Below are 21,229 nucleotides of genomic sequence, written 5' to 3'. Positions count from 1 at the left end.
GTGTACATGACTCACAACAACACAAGCGAGCCACAACGGTAATACTACCATTAGTGCTGTTATAATTACACTTATTAATGAATTACTAGTATCATAGTCGTTAGTTTTTATGATCCTGTGTCAGCTATTATGATGAGGTTGTATGACTCCGTCAACACAAACATCCATAGCAAAAACGTTATGACAATCAGCAGTGTTGTCAGTCTGCATGCAATATAGTTGTCACGCTTTACAGTAAAGTGATCTATCACATGGTAATTACCTCTTTACGGAAAATATATGAACGAAACGTTGTAGATCATGAGTATGTGTGGGGATATGTTTAAGAAACTGGGCACTCACAAAACAATATCCGCCCATATATTCACGGTTCCTACTGTTTCATCGGTGAATATTGATAGGCATATCGTACCATCACGTATACGTCATATGAAGCAGCTTTGACACTTTTTGTGACAGACTATTTTAAAAAGAAACTCATTAGAGGAATTTCAAAGAATTGTTTTCGGAAACATTATTTTCAAAACAGTTTGTCCAAATATATGGAAAAGATTGATACTACATGACTGAGATAAATCAGTATAGAAACCTCCTCTCTCTGTTGTCCCGTTTCGTGTGAGATACGGCTTCTGTCAACACTAGGGGGAGATATGAATGTGTAAAATACTACGTACACAAAACTCGACAGTTTCCTATAAATCCACAGGCGATGATTGTCATTTCCAGCGCGATCAGGGAATACAGGTTTTCCTCGTAATTGTTTTCTTTGAATTATCAAGCATTTGTTAATGACGAGAGTTAGAGTAACGAAAGATGCCGTATATCTTAACCGATACAATCTCTCCTGCAACCAACTTGAAGAAACGGGCAATGCGTCTTGCCTTATATCGCGCTAAACACATCTGAAAGTCTGTCAGGGCATCAGAATGGGACAAGAAAACAAATGTTTTCCTCTCCCTCGACACTGCAGCGAGTAACAGAACTATTAATCTGCATCAGCAAGGTACGGGATGAGGTTGGCGTCTTAATTGCATCCCCCGACTCATGTTCTTACGGCAGCAGGAACACATCCCGTTGAGAAAGCGTAGGGGCTCAAACAGTTATTAAGTCAAATCCTAGAAGAGACCAGGGTCACTTAGAGGGAGTTAATTGGTAATAATTGAAGCATCTAGAGAAACGAGGGTCTTGATACACTTTAGTACCAGTTTATCAGTCAGGGTAACATGTAATTACTGATCTAGCTTTGAGTACAATTTGCCTCAATCTTTCATATTTAGAGCATATTAACACCCTGAAAGTAAATCTAATATTCGATACCATACAAATTTGCTGATTCTTGTCAAATGTCTTGTCAAATTTGTTGAAAAGAGAAATTCCTTGTTTTAAAATATGCCCGTATGTAGAATTGTTGACATGACATGAAAGCACCTATTATTGATGTTAGTATTTAAAAGAATCACGAAAGGGAATACTTCCTTAACAACTAAACAATACCATTATTTTTTTTCGAAATCTCCGTTTACACAAACGGTTTTTTTATCTAATGAATTATGGTACTGAAACCTGAGAGCTCTTTCCTCTATAGTTAACGTGTCAATATAGTTCGTATCATGTATTCATTGGAAGCAAATGATGTATAATTAACAACTATGCTGAAAATATAAAGTAGGATTGGGGCTATAATTCACAAAAAGGTTGACACTCGAATTATCAATAATTAATTCAAGTCATACCAGAAGTTGCCTCGGGTCCTTCATTGTTAATGGCTGAAAACATGAAAGGCGAGGTATGCATGTTCAAATTTCTAAAATATATGTTCATTTTAAGTATCCAAAAACAGCTGACAATTATGAATGACTGGAATACCGATTCCTGAACAAAACCAATAAATTATATTCGTCCTTACGTTTGTATGACTTACTGTTCAGAAAAACCAAATATGTTCCCTAACTTTATATAATTCTTGATTTTCATAATTTCATCCTTTCGAGGGTTAAACTGATATTGATCTCGTATTTTAGTTTATACATCGATAATTACGTCAGTTTCAGATCACAAAGCATAGAGCGACTATCCTTGAACATATTATTGAGCAACATATCCGCAGACCTTGCTTAGTAGAGGTTTCGTTATAAACATATGTTCAGAATTATAAATCATGACACGATCTTCAACAGAGATTTATATCGCCCGTAATAAGTTTATAACGCATTGTTCACACTGTGTACACCATGCCATATTCCATAATAGATATAAAAGGCAATGTGATTGGCGTAATGTTTATTCGACATTTTTTTCACCTGCTGTAGTTGTTGACGTCACATGCGATACGGGTACAGACGCCCCCTCGTCACATCCCGGGGGTGGTGGAAGTCACTCTGTCCTACAAGTCCAAACAATTCTGCAAAGGAGCACCGGGCAGATTTGTATATACAGGTAAGCGTAACTAGATTGTTTTTGTATCATATTGTCTTCTACAACAGGTAAATATCGGAATATCTCTTAACAGATGTAATGAATATTTTATTTTGTTAATATCACGTTACTTATATTACTGCACACTGGCATCATCGTTCCCTAGAAACAAAACATTGTCCGTCATAGCATTGTTTTTCCGTATATACCACAATTCACAACCAGTTAGAATTAACCTTCAATTATGTTTTCATTGGTATAAATGTTTATGTATCAGTACAGACATACAGTCATCATTATCATTCTTATTACTCAAAGGCCTTATTACCACCAACAGTGGTATATGAGTTACATTTTACCCATGGTTATACAGCAGTTACAACAAGATGACATACACAAGATTCAGACATTTTTTCAGGACATGTATCTCATTATCAACACGCTCTTTATATTTTGACGTGTTAGGTCATTTATTAGCTGTGTCATGTGGCACAGGGAATATTTTTTTATATAACATACATATTTAGCCAAAAATAACATATTTCAAGAAACCTGTTTATTTTGGTTTGGTAGAAATATCTAATAGAGCATGACATGACGAAGTGTTACAAACACATTTATTGCTCACTGAACTAATGCATTTACACAGTCAGTACATTATGATCAAAATATTGAGATGAAGTAGAATATACTTGATACTAGATGAAGTAGAGTATACCATCAATAACTGAATGAGAAATATGTTTCAACATCTACATTTATTCGTTCAAGAAGACATTACATTTCTATAAAACGAGAAAGATATTAAATAAAACAGTGACATTTTATTTAATATTTTTGCAACCATCTTAAGAACGGTGCACATATGGACACATCCTTCGCGAAATTGCCTCGAGTTTGTCTCCCGGGTGAATGCTTTTACTTTTTTTAAACGCTTCTTCAGGAAAACTATCTTGGAGGCACACGTTAAGAACAGCCCAGCAGTATGTACACCACTTGACTGAACCAACTTTCTCGATCAATGTACTGAGCAAACAAATAAGCGTGTGATATTCCCATATTTCTCCAAACTGCAAATTAATATTCACGTAGAGTCCTCCCCATGTAGCTACAATACTGAATTCTACACATTATTTATGCATGAAATAGCACGCGTATGAAAAGTCGTATAAATGCCAACATGAACACTCGCGTCAGTCGGTGCAATAGCTTAAAGGCAGACATATTTTCTTGCTCTCTCTTTTTATCAGGTTTTCCATTATCGATCGGTATAGCCTTCAATGATCAAAGCATAATGTCTTCACACTCGTTCTTCGAGGATATTTCTTGTGAAAGAAGGCGAGATTGTTCCGATAGCCTTGCTTGAGATCTGCAGATACATATTTAACGTATTAATTATACAGCGTCAATGGTTGAAATAATTAAAACTGTCCACTTGGAACAGTCAGCAAATGCATCACTTTAACCTTATTTGTGAAGACCTGACAATGTTTTGGGTGAAAGAAACCAACCCACAGTTGTGATAATCAAAGGATAAATAATCTCATCTGAATATATTTCAAATTGACAAAGTGGAATACGACAAGAAAATAAAACCATTTTCACAAGTTGAATTAATCTGTATCTTGATCTTAAAAAAACCCAAATCTATTATTATTAATATTATGTCATACACAAATAGACAAGGAAATTGATGATAGGTATAATTTGAACCTTGATCTTTGAAAAAAACTAACAAATCTGTCATCATTTTTTATTTATAAATAGAAAAAGAAATAAATGATAGGTTTATTTTCAAGGTAGAACTGGTATCAACTCTATGTGATATACACGAATATACTGATAGGCATATTATCAAGCACAAAAGCGGTATCAACTTTTGACCGTAATGTTATTTCTTGAGGACTGGTTGAAAGTACCGGTAACTTGAATGGTCATTTTAAGAGGAGAGATATGTCCCTGGTATGTCTGTTTGTCGCCTCGGATGCTTCCCAGTTTGTTTTGTGGGCGGGATTTGATTTCCGGTTTACCAGTTCCTACTTCCGACGAGTGTTGCGCGTATGTCTCGCCATTGTTTCCAACAAGAGCCACGTGTTAGGACACGGAAAAATATTCTTACTAGCACACCTGTCAAAATGTTTGCATTTTTGTTAAAATCGGTTGCAAAAAATACACCTACTTTGTGGGAAATTTTACAAGATCAACATTGAAGCTTGTTTTTGATTTATTCGATATCGTCAAGAAATGTTGAAATAAGACCAAAATGTAAACAAGGCGGAGACTGGTGCTCAGTCGGGCTTAAGTGGCGGGTTCTCCAGACAGCTCGTTAACACTGTAGTGTTTAAATGGAATGTACAAGTATGTCTTCATATTTTCACTTCAGACTTTTCTCCAGGGAAGGTGCAATCTGATAGCATTCAGTTACTTTAATTCTCTATCAGTAATCCCAGCTCACGGACCATCTCTCTCCCTTTACCAACATCAATTGTTTCTAACAGTAGCCCCCTTGGGATAAATTACTTAGCTTTCTCCACCAATGTACAATGGCATGTGCATAAATGAACCAGGACTATACCGAAGGAGCCAGCGAAACGTCCATAATTAATGAATTTCACGTCAGACAATATAAGGCGACAAATTGTTCTAGTCTAACAGTCATAGACGGGGTGTATGCATTGAAACAGATCCAGAGTTGTTGGGCATCGCAAATCCTATTTTCCCATAAAATTATTAATAAATGAAAGCTCCGATAGACGAGCTGATACTGAGCATCGTGTAAGCTTATTTACCGTTTCAGAGAGGGACGAGTTGCTAGTATATGTAGGCATGTTAAACGTGTACTTGCTGACATGCCATTATTTAAAAGAAACTCTTTTTGTGAAAGTGTTTTAAATTTCATTTAACATGCTATTTAACAGTTTTAGGTCTTTCTAACTCATAGCCATCGTGAGTGAGGATCTGTGTCTTCTTTGTGGTTTTCCTGATATTACCATAGAGCAAGACATAACATGGACCGTTTGTTTTTCGGTTCTATTTTTTGGTGCTGCCTAAACGTCAGTGCAAATAAACAGTGGCTGTCAAAATCGCAACCGCTCCTGTAGTATTGACAAGCCAATAACGCGGTCATGCATCAATTAGAGGTTTTGAGTTCTCTACAATTTGTCTCGATCATATACATGTCCAAATAAAGAGAAACGAATTCCGTAAACAAATATGCTAATATTAGGTGCAGGTTTCACTCTCTGGGAAATTCTCATTCATAATGATGACGTTGAACTAATCTTGCTCACGCCGACAGTGGTGATGAAAGGCGTCCAGATCTCCCCCAAACCCTGGTGGCTTGTCGAATCGATAACAGTGTATTAGCTTGGCCATACTCGTATATGAAGAGTTATTAACCTCTCATAGATCCCCGACCACTTTTTCATCCAAGTCGCATGTCAAAGAGACAAGAGAAGAAAACAGCCAATCAGGAAGCGTCTCTTTAAACGAGTGATCCCGAAAATTACCGATCACTTAAACGGCAATAGTCGGGGGCTGTCGTGATAGTGTGGAAATTTAGGAGAAGGGCACTCTCGCTGTTTCCGATCCTTCCTCCGTAGGAACCTCCCCATTTCCTGACTGGGGCTTTGGTTTAACACTGGCAGAAGGGGGATATCGATCTTAAATACAGTCACCTCTTATTACATTGATAACTAAAAGCTGTCATTTTGTTTTCGTCATCCGCGAATATGGACTCAAATTTGGCTAGTGATCTCTGAGAGAACGCAGTCAAGCGAAACGCGAGCGCCCATAAAACTATTAGCCAAAATTGGACGTCATGAACTCTTAGCTTCTTAATAAAACGGTTTTACCAGTAAATTCATATCAGGTAGGAACCAAACCGCAGACATTCACAGACTACATAATTTTATACTCCCATAAACTATGCACCATTGTAAACCGCTATGCCGCATCGAAGCGTACAGCGGGCTCCTGTGGATTAATTGTCAATTGACGGTATTGCGTGGATCCATCGTGAATGAACTTGACATATGCCAGCTTCGTCGCGCCATATTGCGTGTGTGCATTATTCATTTAAAGTGGTATCTCCTCATGAAATATTTACCTCATGATATTGTTGCAAGCCAGAACTCTGGCTATTGTCGTTGCCAACACTTCTACCAAAGACACGCTTCATGGACCTCGTCAGTGAACACAAGCGGTTAGACAGTCAGTATTCCGAAGGGAAATGTCAAATCAAAATGGCTTCCGTACCAGTTCTGCAGCCGCGATGGCGGAACTATCCAGATTGAACGTGACACGCATGGCTGGAACAACATATGTCTAACACAGGATCTTTTTTGACCAACAGTATTACATATGGTACAGATAACATAGATAATATCACGAACAGTGTGAATTAAAGTAGAAATTACGTACTGAATAGCAACTTAAGTACAGATCCATAACCAACACCGTTCTCCTTTTCATGGTCATTGTGCGAACACCACACGCTCATCATTAATTAATATAACAATGCGTAACATGTCACGGTGCTGTGTTTATCAGGAGGCTGAATTCAGGTTACGTCGCTTCTTGTTTTGTTTTCAGAGAAATGAGTCTTCAAGATTTTTTGCATTGAATTTTATGTTTTCTTTTCCCACAGCGTTAACAGAACCAACGATAGACTACGGGTTTCAACGCCTCATGAAATTGGTACCACGCCATCCCGGGGACCCTGAGCGACTTCCCAAAGTAAGACAAGTTTTCAGGATGATATCATTCTTAGTCACTGGTCTCCGTCAACTCGCTCCCGCTAACAATGATATGCACCGCTACCTTTCGAGTGCCTTTGAACATAATTCAGAAAGTTACACCCAATCAATAATTGTCATAGCTTTGGATGAGAACATCTGTTAGCAGGTAGCCACTAACCCGTTCTCTTTTATTGCTCTAATTATCGGCGGAAGAGTTTATAGTGTTGCATTCACCAGTTCCTCCACCGTCGTGATAATGGATTAGCTATTTTCGATGTGCAGATTTTAGTTGTTGGGTTTTATTGCGTTTAAAATCGTGTTTCGTGATATTTGATCTAAGGGATAAATATTATATTTTTTGGTACTCTGTGAACTTTATCAAATCCATTTATGTCCGTTCTGTTGGAACCTGGCGGTGAATACTGCTATGTGAGACATTGGCAGTAACGGGCATTCGGGCACAAGTTCTTAACATGATTCAAAGTTAACATGACACTATATATCTCATGTTATCATGTTACATATTACTTGGTTTCCAACGTTTGCGTTCAGCTTCAGAAACGACCATTTCTCCTAATTATGAATCGGTGCAACAGTTTACTCTGAAATGTTAATTCCTTTTCACTTTATCTTAAAGCATGTCAGTCAAGCCAGTAGATACCAGCGTCCATTTTTTGCGATATAGTGAAGTGTCAATGCTTTTTATTTGGTGATTATTGTTATATATGTATTTTTGTCTCTCCAGGAAATAATCTTAAAACGTGCCGCGGATCTAGCCGAGGCACTGTACAGTATGCCCCGCAACCCCAACCAGCTATCACTTCCAGCCCCCAGGTCCCCTGCCATGAACAACACATCCCCAATGTCCGGATTCAACACCTACCCTGGTCAGCTAGCGGTCAGCGTGGCCGATACAGTCACCGGTCAGTGGGAAGAAGGTTGGTGACGCTCCAACCTTCTTAGTTACATCGCCTCTGAGTTGCCTCCCTTTGCTCTAACCAGAGTGGCCTCCCTTGGCTTCCTGAAATACTTGACTGTCTTTCTGAGTTGATAGATGTAGCGATGGATGTGTTGGAGCATTTTGAGAATATTTCATTACAATGCGTGCATGTGGCTTCTTACGAAACAAAATAAATTGTTAAAAAGCAGTCTCTAAATTACAGCTGTTTAGACGCATGGACGTTGATGGCTAGAATCTCCCGAGGAAAAGACTCAGTAAAAGTTCATGCATGTTATGTACACATTTTATTGATAATAATGAACAGCAATTTTGCAAAGTGGATGTAGTCGACCTTTGTAGCTTCTGTGCTTCTTTGTAAAGCATGTACTATTGTCATCTACACCTGCTTATGTTGTGTATGGTATACGAGTGACCCAGTTATCTAAAGTGCCTCAGCGTTCTGTGAAGAGATGCCAGAAACCAATGATCGTAGTTCGAATCTAGGTTCGCCCCGACTATGGTTTTTGCTTTGGTATTACCCTTTGGATCCACCAAAGTGGTAAAAAGGCTGAGACAGATAAACCTGGCTCACCATTATGGAACTGGAACACTGTTCAATGCGGCGTAAAACCCACGTCACTCTCTGTCTTGTTTATTACTAAAGCCTAGTGGCAGATCCACTGCATGCTCATAATGCGTTGAACTTAAAGAAAACATCAGATTTTCATTTTCATAATGCCACTTTTATTTTTTTTCCAAATATGAGGAAATTTTATTGGAAACTGATTGATGCTCTTTGGTCCTCTTCATTTGCAACTAACTGTTTCTTCCAGGCTACAACAGAAGCCAAAGTTCTAGCGTATCGCCCCGTGGTTACGGTTCCAACGGATCCACGCCACACAGTACAAACAGCGGAAGCTACGCAGGCACGCCGGGAATGAACGGGTATCACGGAAGTGCTGGTGCGCTAGGCAATATGGGTAAGTTGTGACGTCAGATACGCTTCCTCGTCATTGTCATTTCGTTGCTGCTGGCTTACCTCATATCCTTCAACCATTGTGGCACTGGTGTTTATAATATTTTGCACTTTATTGCATGATCTGAAATTCTTGATATCATGTTATTCATATCCTATTCATCATGTTACACTATGTTACATTCACGTTCTGAAGTTTCCTCTTTCTGTAAAAATTAAAGGTAGTGTTTTTATCCCGATCATGTAGACTATAGATTAACTTCAAATGAAAATTGTCATACGACCAAATGCTCTATCATAACAGTTTTCAAGAATCGAAATACCTTTAATTGTTGTCATTGATGTCTGTGCCGACATTGATATACCATTACGTTAAAGCGCAAAGGGTAAATGCTGCGATATAACGGCACAATTTTTAGAGTAATTCCCATTTCTACCTGAAGAATTCAAAATCCACAACGATGAGACAGGACAATAATAGTGCGACCGTACCAATGTTTACCTCTGCGCTTGTGGGAGTTGAGACCAGTTATAATCAATGATCTCAACGCTACTTCGGAATAAACGTTAGACAGCCGTCAATCTCGGTTAAATTTGCCGTCATATTATGCATTGTGTTGGCTATAGGAATGAAGCCAGGGGTTTACTCTACTCTATATTCGCTACAGTGGAACAATACATCATTTGGAACCGATGGTATTTGTGGACACACAATATTTTGTAACAATAAGTGCAAAATTACCTTTAGTAGAAAATCAACACTACCGTAGTCGGCTCCGCTAATTGTTTTAGCCAAACAAATGCCGCATAATTCACTGGGAAGAAGCTTGATTTTGGTGAAGGGATTGGAGCTGAGATCCATTGTGTTGGACCGGAGCGCCAGCTTCTCCGAGATCTCGCGGGACTCGCTTCTAATAGGTTGATCAACAACTTGTTAGCCTGGCTAAGGCGTCATGGGACCTCGTGATGAACAAATCATGCACACACCGTTTCAGACATTCCAATCTATAGTTCACTGATAATTCACAAGCAAATAGACGTGGAATATGTGCAAGCTCCTCTCTGCGACCTCACTGAACATTTCGCGCACGTGGTTTGAACTCAATCGCATTTGGCGGGAAATCGATGGGCCGCCATCTTAAGCCCAACTTGAGTTCGTGTCGCTTGAAAGTACGTTAATCCTAACTCGTCTGCTCATAATCATATGTGACTCTCGGCAGCTAGCATAACGCGCACATGGCGCGAGGATAATGCGAAGATCAATTTACAATTGTAGCTCAATTTCCGCTCGAAACGGCCGGTTATTGGAGAATTAAACAGTGACTTTTACTACGCTGTGTTTATTTCCGAAAAGGAAACACAACGTTGGCCGATAGCTGTAATATTTAGACTCTGCTTAACTGTAACAAAAGCTACGCCATTATGTCGCGGCAACCCCGTTACCAAGGGTACACAGCGGATGGAAGCGTTTGTCGCAGGATACCGAGCCGTTAATACGCGTTCTGGCAGTAAAACAATTCTTTATTCTTTATTGATACCCTGCTGCGATAGTTGTACCAGAGCCTAATGACTCGAATCATCCATGCGTGAAACAAATCAATTCATCCATCCTAGATATCATACCCAATCTAAATTAACAAACAGAATTCAGACAAGATCTGTTATTTTTTTTTTTGTTTTTTCTTCAGGTTTAGATCATTTTCTCAGAGACGAAGCAGGAAGATTGGGAGCTGGTAAGACTTTTGTATTTTTTATTCGTGAATGTTTTTAATTTCTTCGGTCCGTTCTTATTTTGCTTTCTAATTTCATTTCTATCTGTCTCTCTTGTATTTCAAAAATGGTCTTTTCGTTTCTTCTTTTAAATCTAAAGGTCAGTAGGTTTTGACAGATATGTGTGACAAGAGTTGGGAAGGGGGTGGAGCTGGATCCAGTTCTGGCCGTTTTCGGTTTGTTTATTTTTCCTTTTTGTTTTATTTTCTGCAGTTGCTACGTCTCACTCGCCTCCCCATCAGTTCTCCGCCCCCTCGGGCCTGTCAGGGACTTGTGCCCCCGGGATTTTCTCTTTCTCACCTGCCAATATGATCACGGCGGTCAAACAGAAAAGTGCCTTTGCACCTGTCGTACGTGCGCCGAGTCCGCCCCCTCCCCTTCCCGGCATTCAGTGCGGCTGGGTTTCACATCCGCTTTTACACGTTAGTAGACATTGTTTAATATAAAGGTCCTTAGTGGTAATGCATTTTTTCTGATGAAGTCCTACCTCGATGTGATGATTTATGAATATTGTTAGTCTTAAATTCGGTCGATGTATATGTTGTCTGCTTTTATTGTGCTTGCTTTGTCGCTGTTTCTTGTAAACTTTAATTTTTACTTTTAACTTTTTTTGATAAATGTTTTCACTTCTTCAAATGTTTTATTGAATGCAAATAAAATGTATACAATGTTTTAAATGAGCTGATGAATAATATTTAGAAAGGTAAAGTAAAGAGTTGTCTTTTCATTACAGGAATGAGCAGTATAGTAGCGTCGCCCTTTACGAGCGTCAACCCATTCGCTCTGCCCACGTGCAACTCACAATCATACAGCAGCTCCATCGTGTCTCCTGCAAAATGATTGGTTGGAATTCACAATGTAGGTCCGGACTGAATACCTCAACATTACATGATTGGACGGAGTGTTAAACCGGAAGCGCAGTGTGCGTCGATTGAATTGGATGGTTTATGCACATTGTGGGCAAAGACGATATCAGTGCTAACATACCACGAACAATTCGAGGAAAAATGACCACAAGAAACAAGACACAGCGCTTCCTGCCCGGAGAATAAATTCTACTACACTCTAGGAAGTTCGATACGTCGGGAATGATACCGGCTTCCTCGCAAATATGACCATTAGGAAACTGACTGGTACAGGACATGAAAACTTCGCACGTGATCATAGAAGTGATCCTTGTTTAGTCTGAACGTGATCGTTCAGGATGTTTGCTCTAGCCTGAGTGTGTTTCTCTGTTTCACAGACTTCTTGTTTACTCGTGTCTTGCCAAGGGAGATAACTTGTCTCATGGGAGATAACTTTGTCTCAAGGGAGATAACTTTGTCTCATGGGAGATAACCCTGCCTCGTGGGAAATATACCTGAGGGTAACCCTTTCTCATTGTAAATACTCATTTCCTAGTCCCAAAGCTCAGTGGACATTTTGCTCACCAAATGACATAAAACCCAAGAGATTATTTTTGTTGGTCTTTACGTTACCCTTCAGTCACGTGTCTTTGTTTCTGATTGTAATTGTTTTGCGATGTGTTCTTGCGTGATGTAGATTTATTTATTCGTAGCGAGTAAAACAGAAGGGGACATTTGAGCACATATGTAATTGTACATATAACGATTAAAATAAATTCAGCATTCGAAATCAGTAATTTCACAAAATAAATTTGTCGCTACGAAACCCCGAATAAACCGACGAAAATACATGTATGCATAATAAGGCAGCATTAATGCTCTCAAAGAGTGAACCACCAATGCTTACCCTGCTCTCACGTTTCATATTGTTGCCACAATACTTTATATATAAGTCTTGCAAAAATAATCATTTAACGAATAATTTATGGATATTAATGTCCCCTACCCCGAAGTCCCTTCTCAGGTGAAACCGAAGTGCTGGAGGCATGGATTCTGTATATTGAGTGTCAAGTCTTACGTGGTTATGTTACATCGTATCTTATTGCATTTTGATCTCATAATAGAGTATCGCCTGTTCTTATGTACTTAACTGCATACTGTATACAATACTCAAAAAGTATTACAAGGGCTGTGGAAAGACACCTTATCAATGTAGGTTTTATTTTTGTACATTTTTAAAACATACCTCCTCACTTTAAGTTTATTCTCTGCGAAAGAATTTCTCCTTTTCTCGGAATATCCACCGACTTCTAGTCATTTTCTAGTCAATCTAGTTGATTTTGCCGGCAATATTTCTTTGACATTGGCGTCTGATTCGCTCGATAGTTTTGCATGGTTCTAGTCGCGACATGTCTGATCTAGTCACACCATGCCTATTCTAGTCCCGCCGTGTCTATTCTAGTCATTGCTGTTCAAATGATCTCTGCAACATCACAGTTTGACCATAGTATGGGTTCCGATCTTTCCTTGCACAGCGCACGCGGGATGCTGTATCACAAAGCATACTCTACTATCTCGCGTGCGTTCTTTCATTTAACCAAATCATTCTGTCAAAGTACTATTTATTACTGAAAATATTGTTTTTATATTGAAAGTTTGATTATGATTAAAATGTTTTTCTTCCATATCTGCTTGATGTTATTCCTGGTGTCCTAGAAACCTGCTGTACCAGTAAAGGTCACCTCCATTGTTGTATCATTTTATGCAATTTACGTTTTATGTCAATTTGAAGCAGTTGAAGCAGACTAGACGTTTTTCACATACGGAAGAAGACACTTGAAAGTTAGATGAATAGGTAAACAAAGGTTTCGAATAAGCATAGTGTCAATCGAAACACAACGTATCCACATTTTAGATGTGTACGACCTGGGGTGACTGTGGGATAGCCTAGTGGTAAGAGCGTTCGCTCGTAACGCCGAAGATCCGGGTTCGAGTCCCCACATGGTGGAATATGTCAAAATCTGGTGTTTACCACTGTACCATTGCTTGAATATCGCTAAAATCAGCGTAATGCACTCATCCACTCTGTAGAAAGTATTACCGAGCCTATTAAGGCTCTATTGCAGAAGGTCCTCTGCTTGAGCTACGCTATCTTGCATGCAGAAAATATTATGTCGTGACCTTCAAACATACTGAGAACATGGCACCAAAACGACACTGGACAAAAAGGGACAATATTTGTAGTAGGGACTAAGAACGTTATTTCATACCGTAACTCAAAAACTATAATCCTTGACAGCATTCAGTGTATATCTGTGTAGATACTTCATACAACACTAAAGTTGCACACACTTTCATACAGTTCTACTAATCCCCATTTATTGTCTGTAACATCACCCATGTAACTACTTGATTCAGTACTATACACGATGTGAATACAACCAGCTAGAACTGCAGTCATGGCCTACGTTTACAACGGTCAGGTGTGTACGATAATACAACTACCGGGCTGTATAGTATATGGAATTGTGTCTGTGCCTATAACAGCTTGTGCACATACAACTCACACGACAATACAACGCCAACCATGGCCCTCGTTTACAACGGTTTGTGCATACAAATACCACTAGCGGTTGTGCAGTATATGGAATTCAGTCGATTCCTATAACGGCTTGTGCACATACAACCACTTCGACAGTACAACGCCAACCATGACTCTCGTTTTCAATGGCCATATGTATACAGTGGTACCACAACAGGATGTACAGTATATGGAATCCTGTCTGTTTCTGTAACGGCTTGTGCATATACAACCCACATGACAGTACAACGCCAAGCATGGCCCTCTTTTAAAAACATCATAAACACATGCGCAGGCTGGGTAATTCTAACGTGGTATGTATCCTAAAGGGAGGCGATTCTTTTACCTTTCAAAATCTGTGACCACACTATACCTAGTCATCCGACTAACCCCACCAGAAGACCGTAAAGACACGATAGTCTCCGTGTAATGAACAATGTTTCAAAATTGATTCTAACCGTGTATATCCGGGTGTTATAAGTGGCAACTGATAAATCTTCATGACACACATATGTCAAATATCAGCCTTCCGCACATTGAGGAACAGTGTGATAGCCTATTTACTAATCTAAAACCACCCCTCACCATGCCTTGAGTTTGAAATGTGTGATTCAATGAAAAATATTATTTATGATATACATATTCTCACCTGCACTAGACACTGAAATATTTTTCAATCGAACATCTAATTTGTGTTCATCACTCATCAACACGGTAGTGAATATCCGCCTTAATTAAGCCAGAATATCTAAATATTCGTCTCCATGACAAGCTGAACAGAATATCACGTTGAAACAATGCTGTGATCATACAGTCTGTAATCAGACTTACGTGAAATAATAATACTTAGCTCCACAACATCTGTGTATACCGAGGGGAAAATAAGGGATCACAAGGAAGCACAAGTGTTCCCTTACTTATTTCCAGGTTCCTTCACAAGGTATTCGATACACAGCCTGTGAAGAAACCTTGGAAAATATATAGGAACTCCTTTTACTTTTTCCCTCAGAATGTATCAAATGCTTGATCTGTGGATTCGCCATTAGCACTGACATGAATAGAGCATGTTCATAGGTAGAATTGAGTATCGGCATTAGACTTACGTAGTGAATTGTTCTGGATCTACAGTCACACGCCTCTATCACCATAATCACTTTTTCACTACTATAATTCATACTACTATAGTCATAGCGATGTAAACAGTGACTAGCAGGACACTGTAATTAGTGGTGCATGTACAGCTTAAGGAATAGTGTGGTAGTCTAGTGGTTAAAGCGCTCGCTCGTCACGACGATGACCCGGGTTCGATTCCCCACATAGGTACAATGTGCGATGATCAGTTCTGGTGTCCCCCGGCCGTCGTGATATTGCTGGTATGTTGCTATAACGGCATAAAACTACACTCATGTACTCTCTGCAAAAGCCTAATATATTACGGATGTACGGATGTACGGATGGTGAACCACACATGCTGTAATGATGGATGATGATACATCAGTGCAGAAATGCACCACCTTACATGATCGCAAAGACAGACATTTGGTCTACACTGAACCGATTCTGATAAAGGCGTACGTGTTCTTTCAGGGTACCACACCGAAACGAATACGTGTATCTAATAAAGGCAGCCCTGTTGTTAGAGGGCCACTATCGACTACTACAGAAAGAGTACAACATGTATAACCTTTCACCAAGAAACAATTCCCTTCGTGATTGAACGCAGGATGGCCTAATGGTTACAGCGCTCGTCAACCTGAAGAATCGGGTTAAATTTCTCACATGGGTACAAAGTGTGAATGCCAATTTCGGATGTTCCCGCCGTGATGTTGCTCTATTATCGCTATATGTGGCTTTAAACCATACTCACTAATTCACTCCAAGAAAAGGTGAGCATATCTAAGTTTAGTGGTATAGAATACGTAACGTAAGATGTCACATTGATAAAAGATTACATATGCATTAAGAACTAATTTTAACATTTTGCTGTGTTGACGTTTCAAAATTTGTTCAGTATCATATGTAATATCAGGTTCCAAATGATTTTTAAAATGATGAACTAACAAATGGTAATAATTACATTGAAAATAGATCCTTATTTGAGGCAACAAAACACATTCGAGAATACCAGAGTGATCATATTCACGCAGAGTAACAAAACACCATGGCCCTGAAAGATTCCTACTCGTATTATAATCTCTGCCCATGAAAGAAACAACGTTTGTGTGCAGCTTGAATATGTATCACGCTAGATGTTTTACTAGCTGTTGATGCCGGTAAGAACCTTGTCGAGAAGAAGTATTAATACTGTTATATAACTGCTGTACGAAGGACTGAGAAACAGTACGGACAGAACATAGAGTCGGTTAAGAAACAAGATGGCTATCTTACGATCTGTGATGTGTTATCATCTTACGGGTTTTCCATCTTTCCTAGGAGAGTGAGTAGGGTCACGTGACTCAAGAAGCACATTAATGTGAACTGTTGTAAGGATATCAGTATATCTGATCTAGATGATAAATGAAGGTTAGAATTACGGACAGAATAACAGATGACGTCCGTTAAAGGCTTGCGCCGTTTCAGCAAACAAGTTTAAGTAAATGTTACATGCATTGTCCACATTGAATTACACTTTCTCAGTGGTACAGGTTCAATAGTTTTGGGGGTTTCGGAACATTTGCGATTCGAATCGATGCTCTCAGAGTGAAGAGCCCAATCGCAACGTCACACAATGTCAACGATCTACCGACCGTTACAAGTGCAGGTACTTATTTCGAAACACATCACATGTTTGTAGTGAGTGAGTTAGTTTTTATTCCATCTATATTGGGGTCTATAAATAATCGAGTCCGGACCAGATAATCCAGTGACCAACAGCATGAGTATCTATCTGCGCAAGTGGATACGATGACATGTGTAAACCTTCACGCTTTAATACTGATGGACGTACATAATCTCCAAATACACTACATATAACACACCCTTACAGGGTAATGCTACATTTAATGAGCCGTAACAAATATGGATTAGCGAAAATCAACGAAAATATACACACGGTACATACATATGTATTTCTTACAAAAACGTCCGTACCGGTTCCTTAATGTAAGAAAATGCCCCATCCGATGAAAAGAGACGCATCAGCTGGTTAGATTCGAGAACTTGGTTGACACCGTGTCCGCGCATCCCCTGGCGGAGTGGATCGTTGGTCTCAATAGTGATCACTGAATTGTCTGCTCTAGACTCGATTATTCATTTCTTTGGGCAGTGTTGATTTATCTTACTAGGAATGACATAAAGGCCAGAAAACCCTCTCAGCATTCTTAAGAAATCTATATTAAAAGGAAAGTCGATTGTAAAATTGTGATTATGTCATGTTTTTAGTGAGTACATATTTGCATCTGTATGACATCTGTACGATCTTTGTAATCATTTCGAGTCAGGACCTGACAATCCACTGATTGTTACTATACAATATGATGACTGAGCATGTTATTACAGGATACCAGGTGCTGGCGAAAAGGTGAGCATATCCTGCCACATCAGTGGAACTTGTCATAAACACATGCAAAGTGTTTATGATACAAATGGGGAACGTAAATTGTAAGTCAAAACAGGAGATTGCATCTTGCATCATTCTCTTCATTGATGCATCAAATTTGGAACTTACCTCCACATGTCTACCATAAAACGCCTTGGAAGCTTAACTAAGAATGAAATCAACCAATCAACCTGCCAACCAACCAACCAACTAGGCAGCTAGCCAACCAACCAGATCATCATCCATCCAGTCATCCAGCCATCCAGCAATCCTGCAAGCAAGCAAACGAACGAACGAACCAACCAGCCAACCAAGAACCAAACCAACAAACAAACAAACCAAATTATACATACTTTAATACTTTTCACAAACATTTCGAACAATCAGTCACTGGGCGGTTTACGGTGAATACAGCACTGAACCAGTTACATGAAAGCGCCTTCACTTTTGCTCGTTATAAAAAACACATCTGTTATGAGGTGTTAAACCATTTACAGTTCCAGATTCTGTCAGGTTATAAATCTTGCATGCATACATGCATTGATAGACCCATCTAAATCACAATAACGAATTATGAAAACTATAAATTAAATAACTTTGCGTAAAAACGTGGTATAGCAAATACCAGGATGAAGCGAAAAGAGGAAAATTCTATGCCATAAACTGATAGTGGAAGTGGATTCTGACAGACGGGGTAAAGGTTTGGAATAATTGCTTTGGCTATGGTTTAGTGATGTGTGTGTGAACGTAGGAATCTTATCTTCATTCAGATAGTTAATGGTGGAACTCATGCCCATGCAATATGGCTAAAACATTCACAAGAATCTGACTGATGCATTTACCTGCTCACTGTTCTCATCAAAATAGAATATGTACAGATAAAATCTTTCACAAAATCCTCCTCTTGTATTTTTTAAAAGTAATTTCATTTTGCTGTGAAACTCATCCTTGCTTGGAAAGGATGCCCAACGTTTTGAGAGTTGTTATGGCAAGGCGTTGGGGCGGCGATAGAAACTTTGTCAATGTTACCATGATTTCTGTGTCTTTAGAAACTTTGTCAATGTAAACGTGATTTCTGCGTCGTTAATGACGATAGAAACTCAAGACTCTGACAAAGCGTGACAATAGTCTTAAAGTAACATTTTATGAATGCTACTTGTTGCTCATGCCATTCCTTGAACCTACTGAACTCTTTTCTAATTATAAACCCTGTTTAAACATTATCACAATACATTGAATCTTCCTTGATACTGACCTACGTTTGATCGTGATCCACAAGGTTAAACACTGGTTTTCTTGGAAATAATCGTGTGACATTAGGAGTATAAACAGAGGAGTAAACTAAACTACATACGAGATGCTTTTGGATTATTCTCTAAACAAGATAGCATCCGGTTGCGACGTTGCAAGCACCTCACCTTCCTCGTACAACGTAGACGTCTCAGTTCATGTTCACGGGTTCATGACATGTCCCGAAATGGGCCTGATGCCGAAGCACGCTGTAATCTGATGATGCAGTGACCCAACCAATACTGGTGATGTTGATGACGTCACTGCGGACATCTGGTTACACAAGTCATGGTCATCTTGCTCACGGTCATTCGGTTCTTTGTCTGGTTGAAGCATCCTATTAGTCTGGTTCAGAACGGCCGAACGTCATTACAATGAGCTGTTCAAATGACAATATTCCGTGCAGAGGTGCTCACGCCTCGTTTGGCCTGAATTTGTTTTAAATAACCATTGAAACTCTCGTGAAAATGAAACATGATACCCCCCACCCTCCTATTTTTTCTCAAGAGTGAGCACCCCGTTTCCCCAAAACCTGCATCTCTAAGAGCAATAACATTGTTTGTTCATTTGTTGATGTTTTGTTGTTTTCATTATACCCTAACAACGCTACCACTTAAATGTGCAATGCTATATTTTCACGTACGCCACCACGTTCAGCATTATCGCGACACTATCACGTCTGCTGGTATCAGTGGTGAGGTTATACCCGTGTTCAGAACCAATCCGTGGCCCTCGGCGTGACGAACTAACACTTAACTACTACCTTACCCTGTCAAACCATACAAAGTGATGAAGACTACTGATACTAGTACAACTTTGATGACATTTCCATTAAGAAGATGGTGACAATGATGCCAATATTAATATATACATTACGAGAAAATAATGTCCTGTCCATAATAACAAAACGATCCATGTCTGAAAATCGTGTATTTTACCGAAGTTCCTGTACTACTAATGAGGTTTAACCCATGAAGAAGCCGGTTAGAATTTATCTTCAGAACCCATGAGGCGACTAACGGGGTTGGATGGTCAGGATCGCTGGCATGTCATCGCCTCCCATTTGCGGAGAGTGATTCTCGTGATGTTGATCACTGGATTGTCTGGTCCACATTCGATTACTTACAGACCGCAGCCATATAACTGGAATATTAAAAGTTAAGCAAAACGAAAACAACAACAACAAAAGATAAATCCCAACAAACAATTAAAACTGACACGATTCAGAAAACAACACGACAAATATGGGGACCTTGCTTCCGAAATGTCACACGTTTATCATCTCATGTGCAAAGTTGTCCGGGTCTTCATTGTTGTCATTGGCTGCTGACAATCTTCTGACTGTTATTGGGATATGTCCCTATGTCGAACAGCAAGGGTCATCACTGTCCAGTAACCACTGTATCTTCACAGTCTCTCGGTCGACACATATCGCCCCACTTCGGCATAGTTCAGTAGGACTTTCTTGTTCATAAACTATATTACACTATCAGCTTTATCGCCTACTTTCACCATGCTTTGTTTTGACTTAATAGCTTTCCCCTTTTGTGTCATTGCAACTTGGTGGCTACGTCGAAATTCGAACTTCTGGTGTGTCTAAGCTGAACATTGGGTAGGATGGTATATTTCAACCCCATTTTTCTGGTAATCCAGGAATAACCACATGTCGGGATTGCTTAGGTTTGGCCAGGTACCATTTTAGCGTCGAGAGTGAAATACTGTTTTGGTCACGTGTTGAATATTTTGGAATTCCATGACGTTCTGGAAGTCATGAATTTCCCTGTCAAGTCCAGTCGACTTTGTACTGCAAGGAGAATTCCGGAGTTTGCTGCTAGCAACACAGCGCTTCAGACAGTCTTGCTAAAACGGAAGGCTACACTGACAGGGAGTCTTCACAATGTTCAGAAAGACCTTGTTAGTCCGACAGCGCATTATCGGGAGTCCTATTCTCTGTCAAGGCTGCGTGTATCGGGGCCAAGGGGTGCCAGCTGATGTCGATTCTGAACAACATAACAGTCCCAGAATCACCCATACCCCATTGCGGAGTATGCTTTAAAATGAAAAAGTTCAACCAAACAAAAGAAACACGTATGTTGACAAGAACAAACTTTCCCAAATAAACAATCAACGTCATT

At 39.5% G+C, this 21,229-nt stretch overlaps 1 protein-coding gene across 5 annotated transcripts in view; it reads left to right on the top strand.

The window, feature by feature from the left end:
* The window catches only part of LOC137265916 (transcription factor COE3-like), a 49,216-nt gene extending 35,846 nt beyond the window's left edge, over positions 1-13,370 (top strand). For 3 of the 5 annotated variants that reach the window (XM_067801391.1, XM_067801395.1, XM_067801394.1), the window contains 6 exons: positions 2,310-2,436; positions 7,064-7,152; positions 7,900-8,092; positions 8,928-9,074; positions 10,759-10,803; positions 11,574-13,370. In XM_067801391.1, the coding sequence (XP_067657492.1) occupies positions 2,310-2,436; positions 7,064-7,152; positions 7,900-8,092; positions 8,928-9,074; positions 10,759-10,803; positions 11,574-11,680 (708 nt within the window). In that variant the 3' untranslated portion in view covers positions 11,681-13,370. The remainder of the gene's footprint in view (positions 1-2,309; positions 2,437-7,063; positions 7,153-7,899; positions 8,093-8,927; positions 9,075-10,758; positions 10,804-11,573) is intronic. The other 2 variants (XM_067801392.1, XM_067801393.1) reach the window with 2 other exon arrangements.
* Positions 13,371-21,229: the final 7,859 nt, after the last annotated feature.

The sequence above is a fragment of the Haliotis asinina genome, chromosome 15 (genome assembly GCF_037392515.1).
Source record: "Haliotis asinina isolate JCU_RB_2024 chromosome 15, JCU_Hal_asi_v2, whole genome shotgun sequence".
Taxonomy (NCBI): Eukaryota; Metazoa; Mollusca; class Gastropoda; order Lepetellida; family Haliotidae; genus Haliotis; species Haliotis asinina.
The sequence above is the reverse complement of the archived record's forward strand: the minus strand, read 5'-3'. Positions and strand labels throughout refer to the sequence as shown.